General features: G+C 37.8%; 1 protein-coding gene across 1 annotated transcript in view; it reads right to left on the bottom strand.

Moving 5' to 3' along the window:
- Positions 1–612: 612 nt before the first annotated feature.
- Positions 613–10447, bottom strand: part of KCNQ5 (potassium voltage-gated channel subfamily Q member 5) — a 295700-nt gene continuing 285865 nt past the window's right edge. Inside the window, exons 12-14 of the mRNA XM_074861878.1 lie at positions 7568–7699; positions 6583–6709; positions 613–6185 (exon numbers count right to left, since the gene is read on the bottom strand). Coding sequence (XP_074717979.1) covers positions 5244–6185; positions 6583–6709; positions 7568–7699 — 1201 coding nt within the window. The 3' untranslated portion in view covers positions 613–5243. The remainder of the gene's footprint in view (positions 6186–6582; positions 6710–7567; positions 7700–10447) is intronic.

Below are 10447 nucleotides of genomic sequence, written 5' to 3'. Positions count from 1 at the left end.
GGGTCACCTATAGATGGAAGTATCTTGCTCTGATTTTGAAGCCTCCACAGAGGCAGTGACTTCACCACAAGAACAGGCTATGTTTAATACTTTACACTCAAATACTAAAGCTTATCTTCAGCAGGACTAGGAATAGCAAAGTGGGGAAAGCAGGCAGTCGGTTTGGTGCAGTAACATTCTAGAGCAACTTTCATGATTCAATGCAGAGGAAAGGGCTTCACCTAGGGCTCAAGCTAAACTGGGGTAGCAGATAGGCCTTCCCTGAGGAATCCTGCTCCTTGCACAGGCCCCTGATTGCAGATCTTCAATCAATTACTGTTTAACTAACAGGAAAGGTAATAATAACTTCCAAACTAATTTTCATAGAGGTGCTGAAACAGCTGAAGTTCAAGCAAACTCTATTGTAAGCAGTTACCAGAAACTGAACATATCAGACTGATTTGTGTACATTTTCTGTTAGTAAACTTCCTTTGTGGTGTTTTGGTCCATGTAATAAAAAATTACAAAACTTCAAAAGGAAAACAAATGAACAAGTTTAAATATTTTTCTTGCCTAATACATTCTTGCACCATACAATCTTTTATGAAAGGAAAAAAACCCAGTAAGCATGGTACTTTTCAAATCATTTTTATTAACAACAATATGGATTCAACTTTGTCAAGAAGTTACAGTTAACATTGTAATGTACTGGCTAATGTTGTTGCAGTGTCAGTGGAAGCAGCCTTCGTGCTTTCTAAGTCTGTTACGAGACTGTCTTTTTATCTTTCAAAGAAGTCAAAAATGCTTCCAATAGCAGATGATATTGGATATGTCTGGAATTGTTCTATGTGTGGCCACAGCTGAATGAATGGCCACATTTGCATCCAGATGAATGAACAGTAAAATATTACATGCTTCCACTGACGCTGCAGGGGACAATTCTTATTTCAAAAACCAATTAACCTTTTTTAGACAGTGACAGCACTTTGTGTGATGTTGTAATCCATTTGAATTAAGTCAATTAACACACTTGAAAAAAAATGTGAAGCAGAAATATCTGGGGCAAATTCTTTTCTGACCTGTATTTCATTCAAACCTAATGAATCCAAAAGGATTGCATGACATATGAGTCAGGATAAAAGTGTGCCCAGAGAGGCAAGTCCATTCCTGGTATAGGTGGGTTCAGTTCCTTTAAGGTCAGTGGAACTGAGCCTGATTATCCCAATGGAGGCTGAACTTCACCCAGCTGGGCAGTGAATTCATTGAAGTCAGTGAAGCCATCCAAGGATGAATTTAGCCTCAGGTGTTTAAACTCTTTTTTCATTCCTTTGCTGTTATATTTTCTTTTCCTGCTTACTCCTCTTTTCTGATTATTCTCCTTTTCTCTGTGCTTTTTAAAAATGTCCCTTTTCTTCTTCCCTTTTTACATCAGTACTTTGTGCGTTATTTTTTACATAGTCAATGTGACATGGGTAAATTCAGCTAAGTATTAGTTTCCTCAGGAAATAACTGGAATATTACCATTTTCACTTTAAACAGATGCCCAACAAAATAAGGATTTGAATCTGAGCTCCCGATTCAAGAAAAATTCTTGCATTCCGTAGAATGAATGAATTCCATAGAATTTTTGCTTGAGTGAGGATTGCAGGTCCCAATCCAGAAATATTACTGTACATCAGATGTTCTACTATACATTAGCAATTCAGTATGATTTGACTTATCACAGAAGAGCAGGTGAATTACTCATCACCATACTATAATGAGAGCAGTCACTCTAAGTAGGATTATTTCAAAAACATATGGAACAACCGTGGGCACTGTGAATAAAAGTGTATGATCTTTGCAATCTTGAACCTTAGGCTAAAACACCGTATTCATATTTAAATAAAAAGTATAGATCATATAAGCCAGGAGCAAATACAAATTTTTAAACAAATAATCATCATCAAAACTATTCTTTTCAGTTCTCTCTTCAATCAGGTACAAGAAACATGCTGATCAGAAAACAGTTATTTGGATAAGGCTTAATTCCTGAAGCTCTTACTTAAGTTCAAATTCTCTCTTCAACAATCCTCAAGTGGATTGTAAATCAGAAAAAGAATTGTCCTTTGTCCCTACTCATGAACAATTCTTATTAGCTGCCATGAGCTGGACTTTAATAAGCAGCTCAGGACAAGACTTGAAAGGCCAGACAGGTCCTTCTTTTGTGAAACCAATGAATGACTGTCAGTCATGACACTGTCTTTTAAAGAGAGAGCATAGAAACAGGAAACTCCTAATGAGGAAATATGAGCAAAGCTTATAAAAATCCAAACAAACAATTCTTCCTCTCCAGAAATTCATATATTCACTACTCTTTCTATTTTCTACCAATATTATGTTAAAAAATTCCTATATGATAAGACTTGCAGCTACAAAAATAATAATGGTGAGCATAAAAGAAAAAAAATTAGGATTTTAAACCATAATTTGAAAAGATATGATCTTCTGGATTTATCAGTACTTTGTAAAGATATTAACATTTTCATACATAATTTATAGAACTCATTCTTTTGTGCACAAAATTGTATTAAATAAATTAACTTAAAATTAGAAGGACTCAAGCATGTCATTTAAGGCAAAAATACCAAGTTTCTGTGAGATAAATTATTAGCAAAACCCAAGGCCCTGTTTCTATGCAGAACTGGTACAGGCAGGGCCAATGCTCAGTTCTCCCACTGACGCCTTCCGGGCTCAGTGGGGGTGCAACCATCTGCTAATGCAGATGAACGTGGAAGAGTGGTGTCCAATTCATGATGCCTTGATTTTTCGATTTCGTCAAGGAGGGGAAGGGAATTTCATTACTGACACACAGTTGCCATGTGTCCCATCTCTTGCTCCTTAACTGAACCTAAGTGCAGGTTTATGCTTAGGCCAGCAGGAGGTTTCATGTGAAAGGCAAGAAAGGCACCATAAACAGCTAGGAAAAAAGAAAGAAAAGCCAAAAAATCCCTTGTAAGTTTTAAAATTTTGGATAGAACTTTAAACTTACAAATCGGTCTGGATAAACTGCAGACATTCAAATAAGTTAATAGGTAAATGAACTGAGATGTGGAAAAAACCCTATTTATCCTCACAAAATTACTGTTGTAATCAGGCTTAGGATGATCAGACTGCACATAAAAGCAAGAAAGGCCGAATGTGGTAAATTATATGGCAAATCAGTGGTGAGGAAATTGTGCTTCAAGGTGTCTTTCAGGATTTAACAGCTGAAATTTGCTCCAGCATAAGCCATGGAACACTGTACCATCCGTGGACCCCGTATAACAACACAAAATATACACTCTACAGTTTGCATGTACTTTCACATAATACGGCTGTCATGTAACATCCAGGAATACTTCTGTAAAGGAAATATGGAAGCAGAAATTACAATGGTTTCATAGTAAACAGATAAAGTCCTTCACAATACAATCTACAGCATTTAGCCATGGTTAAGACTGGAGTGATGTTTTTGATGTACATAGTAAGTTCCCAGGTATGGGCCTTGAGAAAACACTGCCCTGAGTGAGCTGGCACTGGCACCCCCATACATTCCATGTTCCTCCTGCTGGAGGGAAGCTGAGCCCAAGTCGGGTTGTCTACAAGCCTGTGGTGCAGGTGGGGTATAAATCTGGGGGAGACAACGCACAGAAACCTTGTTCAGCTGGGAAGAGCAAGTGAAAGCCTGTTTAGGGTCTGCAAGGGATCTCCCAGTGGCAAAGCCTTGCTGGGGGTGTGCAGATAGGCACTAATGCTGCTCCTGCATCTCCGCAGAAGTGAAGTGTGGGTTAGCATAAGAAAAAAAGAGGATGTATCAAGCAGGAATGCTCAGACTGATGTAGGCTTTGAATTTGAAAACTCTGGTATTAGGAGGAAGGAGTGTGAAGGTCCTTTATTTAAGAGTTCACAAGAAATGACTGCAGCTGGGACACAATGTTGAGCTGTGAGTGTGACCACTTTCCCCTCTCTCCTCCTCCCTTTTTATTTAAAAGCAAACAAACAAAAACCCCCTTGCCTTCAGGTTTGGTTTTTTTTTTTTTTTTCAGTTAAGGTGGTTCTCCCTACTTCTATTATCATTTCTGATTGCCTACGTGGCTTTTTTTTTGGAAATAGCACTCAGTATCTGTGACTGACAGGCTGGATTTAAAAAAAATACATCTTTTTGACTCTTTACCTTCCTTGTTTTATTTTCTGGGATCATTTCCCTTCCTGCCCATCTACATCCACATTAGTTTTTTTTCTTCATTGATTGTGTTGTCTTTCTCTCTTCCCTGTTCTGTCCTCTTTAGTTTTACTCTGTATTTCAGTTCCTCATTTTCCTGCCTTTCCCAGCCTTATGAAGTGCTGTTGTGGTATCAGGTTGGGAGTGCAAGGAAAATTGCCAAGATTTCCACAGAAGGAAATACTGTTTCTACAACAAAGGCAGTGCCTGCTTCCTTCCCTCACCTACTGCTGCCAGAATGTTTCAGATTCACAAGATAGCTCCTCAGTGAGACTGAAAGAAGGACAGATCCCCCTGAATTTTTAGTGCACTCACCCAGGTTATCCACTTCTGAGGCCAGCCTCAATCCTTAAAATACAAACTTTTCATAGGAAAATAGTCCTTGTTATAAAGAACAATGTGATAGTGGTGTGCCACATACTTTTGCCACAGCACTAAATCACCAAAAATCAGATGGATATTAACATACTGTTTTTCAGAGTTAAAAATAACTGCTTACTGATGAGCTAATGTGTGTATCTTGCAACTGGCAGCCACTTCTGATCCCGTATTACTGGTTTCCTTGGTACCTTGCTAGCAGCTGTAGATAATTTTTTTTTTGTTGTAAACATAAACTATCATCTAAATCAGGACATTATATATATATATATTTAATTAGTTCAGAAGCAAAGTGCTTTAAACCTCACGATTTTTACTTCTGCCCTGTAGAAACGGCACTAGGTCTAAATGCTCAGATTTTTGCTTTTTGATACATCCTGCAGCATTGGCTTTGTAGGCAACTCATTATTTAAACCTACTGTACTACATGAAAGGCTGCTGTACTGTAGGTGTAAATTTGAATGTCAGCCATCACTTAAACATGCATTTTCATGCAACTAGGAGATATGGGCTCATTCAACTGCTTTGCAGATTCATCCTGATTTTTGTATTTAATCTTATTAAAAAGGCTTTCAAAACAGTTCATGCTATGATATGTATGACTAGAGGAATGACTCAGCCAATGAAGAAAGCCCACAAGCTGTTATTTAAGTTTGACATGGAGCAGACTGAGTGCTTCTGTACCGTCTCCTGGCTTGCAGATGCTTTGAGATGATCTTGATATTCCAGTCCTTAGAGAGTCAGCAGAGAGAGTTGTTTCCACTAATGGGCGCGAAATGGCTTCAGTAGTCTCTGTTCCTGCCTCTGTCTCCAACTCTTCATCAGTTATAAATAATTTTGACTCCCTCCATTTGGAGTATACATCTTGGCTACCTCTGGAACCACTGGAGTCACTGCCAGCAATCTGTACATTCAGTTCTTCTGTTGATTGTATAAGGTTTTGTACAGATAAAGATTTTCCTAAATCCATTTGCACCACAGGTTTAACTGAGAGCAAAGGTTCCCCTTCTGTATCCAGACTTTTTCTCCATGTGAGATCCTTTGTTGCACTGGGCTGTGCAACTTGTCCATTATCCTTTGATGCAACAAGGCAAGCGGTGACATCAGAAATATTTTCCTGTGTGGTCACAGGAATAATATGAATGGGCTCAGGCCTATTGATATGCTTCATTGATGAGAAAGGTGGTATTTGTAATGTTGTTGGAGTTGCTGGCTTAGTTGCCTGGTTTATTTGGTTTGATGTATTATTAACTGTTGCAGGTCCATCGTTTGGCACTTGCGTTGCTTGACTATGCATAGCTGGACTAAAAGCATAGTAAGCCTGGGTGCTAAATTCATTTGGTGTCAGTATAAGCTGTAGGCCACGAGGCAGATTGGCACTAGCTGATCTGGATACACATCCACTAATTTGTGCAGAATTAGACAAATCTTTGCTGTCTGATGGACTCTGATAATCAGAAGTCTGCTCACACTCAAAAGCTGGCATTTGAAATGAAGCCAAAGTGAGCGCGGATGCAGATCCTTTTCGCAAAACTTGTTGATAAATATCTAATAGACAGTCCAGTTTTGACTCAATGGATTGTACCTACAGGAGGAGAGGAAAAGGTTAACATTAATGCCAAATACTGATTTAAAATATTTGGAACCCAAGCAAAGGGAAAATGTGACTGCTGAAGAGAAAAATGGAAGTACCTTGGTATACGCTATTGACCTTTGAAAAATAATGTCAAAAGCCATGCAAATTTTTCATAAGCAAACTGGCAAAGGGGAAAAAATTTAGTAACCTGTGATTTTTCATTACTTGCTTTTCTGTATATGGAAGACAGTTAAGGTAATACTATTCATATCAATTTTACTTCAACATGTTAATGAAGCATATATTAGAAAAAAATATTTTACCTGTTCAGCCTTTGAAACTGGCAATAAAATACACAAAAGGCATGAAACAGAGCAAGACAAAGCAACATGGATAATGACTCTACCTGTTTCTCCACCTTGACTACACGCCCTAACATACTGAGGTCATCAGTTGTCTCATTTTCGGCAGGATTCTTTTCTCTACTTCTTTTATCTGCTGTGATTTGTCCTTTCCCAAGAATTTGGTCAACACTGTAAGAGAAATCAAAAGATGCTGTGATTCCTGAAAATGGTGATGATATGGAATGCTGTATCCGTACATTAAAAACTAAAATCCCAGTACTTCAGCAAATCACTTGAGAAAGAAGACAAACAATTTTATTAATTAAGAAAAAAAAAGTTATTTTTGAGCATTTGAGGCTGCTTTTCTTTTCTGTTGGCACTAACTGGGGGCCAGAACTCAGCCATCATCTGGGAGAGCAAGGGCTAGACTTGTTGAGAGGGGTAGCGAGGAGGTGGCCTCTCCAGCAGCCTGATGTTGTGGAGGAACAGACATACCAGTGCCACCCTCAGCTCTCCCATCAGCATTGAGTCCTGGGAAAGCTGTCAGTTTAAGGCAGGAATCTCAGCTCTAATGCTGGTAATGATACACAGGAGGCAATGGTTTTTTTTTAAATTATTATTATTATTGCTAGGAATCTAGAACATAAAAACCACATACATACTACATTACCAGTAGTTCCCAATTTCTTTTACATGAAAAGAAAAAGTCTGGGATGGGAGAAAGGCAGTTCTTGATGTCGACTTCATCCTTTTGGCAACCTCCTGACTAAATTTCTTGTTTATGAATGGACTTTACAGATAAAGGATTACCTTTTCTATTGTTCAGACTTCCATTTTCTGAGGACAGTTTAGATACATGTCTTTTTGTTTGTTTTTACCCACAATGTAATTTCTGGTTCAGCAGTATTCACAGAAAGAGAAGCTGGGCTGAAGACTGGATGGCACTTTGTACCCACATATAACACAGCAATGTTAAATGTTACCAATATTCATTATGCACTGAATGACATAAGATGCTTATGCAGAGCAGAAATGATTTTTCCTTACCGTGACTGAAGACTCTTAATCCTGCATAACATGTCTAGATGACCTGCTGAATACTGTTCAATGACATCTTTGACATCATATGGACGAAGTGTTTCCTTAAACTTTCTCTTTGCAACATGAAATTTCATAATTCTGTGGGGAAAAAGCATTTCACAGATTAATCTTCAACAGTTGTGAAACAATATAATATATTCCACTGACAAAATTTGACAGTTAATTTTTAAATGGAAGATACTTTCAATACTGCTTGTGCAAGTGAACATTTCCTTTTACACAATTGTTTTTATAAGTACAAATGTGTTGCAGCTATCCCTTTGAATTGTTATTTAAGAGAAATCAGGTAACACTATTTTAAAGAGTGCAGAGCATGTTTAGTTTATCATTATACACCTATTTGGCTTTTTTATCCTAGGTGCCTGATATGAAAGTTACTGAAGTACATACTTAACGTAAACCAGGATTAGTCCCACTGACTTGAGTGGGATATCTTGTAAGCTACATTTGTGCTTAAGCTACTTCTGTCCTTGTTAGAGGAAAGTTTCTCTATCAATTCGATTACACAAACATAAATAATAGCAATATTCTTCTGGTGCTCATTTTAAGTTCTTTGCTTTCTATTTTGTAAAAAATTTAAATTTATGCACCCAATTAATTTTTCATATTTTTAAATTTTTAATTAACATTAATTTTTAAATTTAAATTTAATTGATTTAATTATCTTTTAATTTATTTTGCTGACTTAAGACCAGACTTTGCAGGCTAAAGAGAAGTTTTCATATTTGTTCCATATAGAAAGCTATGTGAATTATTGTTTAATTAGCATTGGTGATTTTTTCCTCGAATTTTATTGCAGAATAGTAAGTATCAGATAACAGTAAATATCAAAAAATTATGAATGGCATATGTTTTTTATGTGAGACTTGCAGAATTTTCTGTGATGCTTATGTGAATATGTGATGTCTACTGAGTAGCTCTTCTTAGAAAGAAAAGCTTGATATTAAATTGCAAATTTTAAATAAATGTCAAATTTGGAAAGTAAATGACAGTGAGCCAATTTTCCAGGTCAGCTGGTAAAACCTGCAGTTCTCCTTGGTTTACATGAGAACTGCAGAAGAGAGAACTGCAAGAACTGGGAGAGAAGCTGAGGGATCCAGGTGTATTGGCCATTCTGGTCTGTGTTACAGAGCTTATGAATCTCCATTAGGGCCAAACTGCTGATATTTGCTATCTATTGCAATTAAAAACCCAGAAACAGTAAATTAGTATCCTACTCCAAATGCCAATAATTCATGCTAATATATTCCCTCCGTGTTTTCTATGATATGTATTTAGCAGCTATAAGATAACAAATTATAATAAAAACCAAAACAGGGCTCTCATTCTGTGATAAAAACAGATGAGTAGTGTTTTAGTGGAATTTAGAAAATCATACTTGGTATAGTTAGGACAGACATTATGATAATAGGTATGTAGACTCAGATTAAAAGTATATAGTGATCCTTTACTAATTTCTGTATCATACATAAACATTCTTCCAAATAACATCAGCCTTTTCCCACAGTTCTTAAATTGTTGATATTTCCCATTCTGGTAACTTCCAGTTAAAAATGAGATCTCCATGAAGTTTTAAGTATGTCAGATGATGCACTTTCCTCTTTTCCATTGTCAGCCAGTTCTACAGACTAATGGCTTTGGGCGTCTTTTGTAATCTGAAGGCCTCTGAAGCTGGAATGAAGATTTTTTTTTTCTTTTAGCTGTCAAATGATGCCAAGATGTCCCGTTCATAATAGTCTGACAGCACAGACAATCTCCTGGAATCTAGTTCTTATTCAGGTTACAAAGAATAAATGATGTAGCTGACATACAAGAAAGTATCATTCTTTTGTTATTATTCTCTCTGTTTTGGTGGTCACAATTTTTTACTTCACAGTCTTGATAAAGTAAAAATATGAAACTCTATTAGAACAGCAGAGCCACAGGATTAATAGCATAATTGAAGACAACTTAATTTGCCACAACTGGGTAATTTTACAAGAGAAGAGACAGAAAACTAATTTTTATTAACAGCCATACAAGCTTCTTAATCAGTGTGCACAAAAGTTTTCATTCCTGCTTTGCAGCTTTATAACAGGTTTTTGGTTATCAAGGCAGTTTGTTCATAATGTTCAAAAGTCAAACACAGGATCGAAAGCATCACATCTGTATCAGCAAGGTATAACTGTACTATTTTTGGTTTAGTATTAGCTCCCTGGACACCCAGCCTCATGAGCTGGGAGATGGGGAGGGGAAGCAGATTGAGGTCAGTACAGTTGAAGAGGAGATAGTCAGAGACCTGCTACACCGCTTGGATGCACACAAGTCTGTGGGACCGGATGGGTTACACCCAAGGGTGCTGAAAGAGTTGGCAGATGTGCTTGCCAAGCCGCTTTCCATGATTTACCTAAAGTCATGGCTAACTGGGGAGGTCCCATTGGACTGGAGGGTAGCAAATGTGACACCCATCTACAAGAGAGGCAGAAAGGAGGATCTGGAAAACTATAGACCTGTCAGTCTGACCTCGGTGCCAGGGAAGGTCATGGAGCAGATCATCTTGAGTGCCATTAAAAATCATATAGTGGACACAAATGGGATCAGGCCTAGTCAGCATGGGTTTATGAAAGGCAGGTGCTGCTTGACAAACCTGATCTCCTATGACAGGACAACCCGCTTATTGGATGAGGGAAAGGCTGTGGATGTTGTTTACCTTGACTTTAGTAAGGCCTTTGACACTGTTTCCCACAGCATTCTCCTGGTGAAACTGGCTGCTCGTGGCTTGGATGGGCACACACTTTGCTGGGTAAAAAACTGGCTGGATGGCCGGGCCCAAAGAGTTGTGGTGAA

The sequence above is a fragment of the Strix uralensis genome, chromosome 3, assembly GCF_047716275.1.
Source record: "Strix uralensis isolate ZFMK-TIS-50842 chromosome 3, bStrUra1, whole genome shotgun sequence".
Lineage (NCBI taxonomy): Eukaryota > Metazoa > Chordata > Aves > Strigiformes > Strigidae > Strix > Strix uralensis.
Note: the sequence above shows the minus strand (reverse complement) of the source record. Positions and strands in the feature narration are given on the sequence as shown.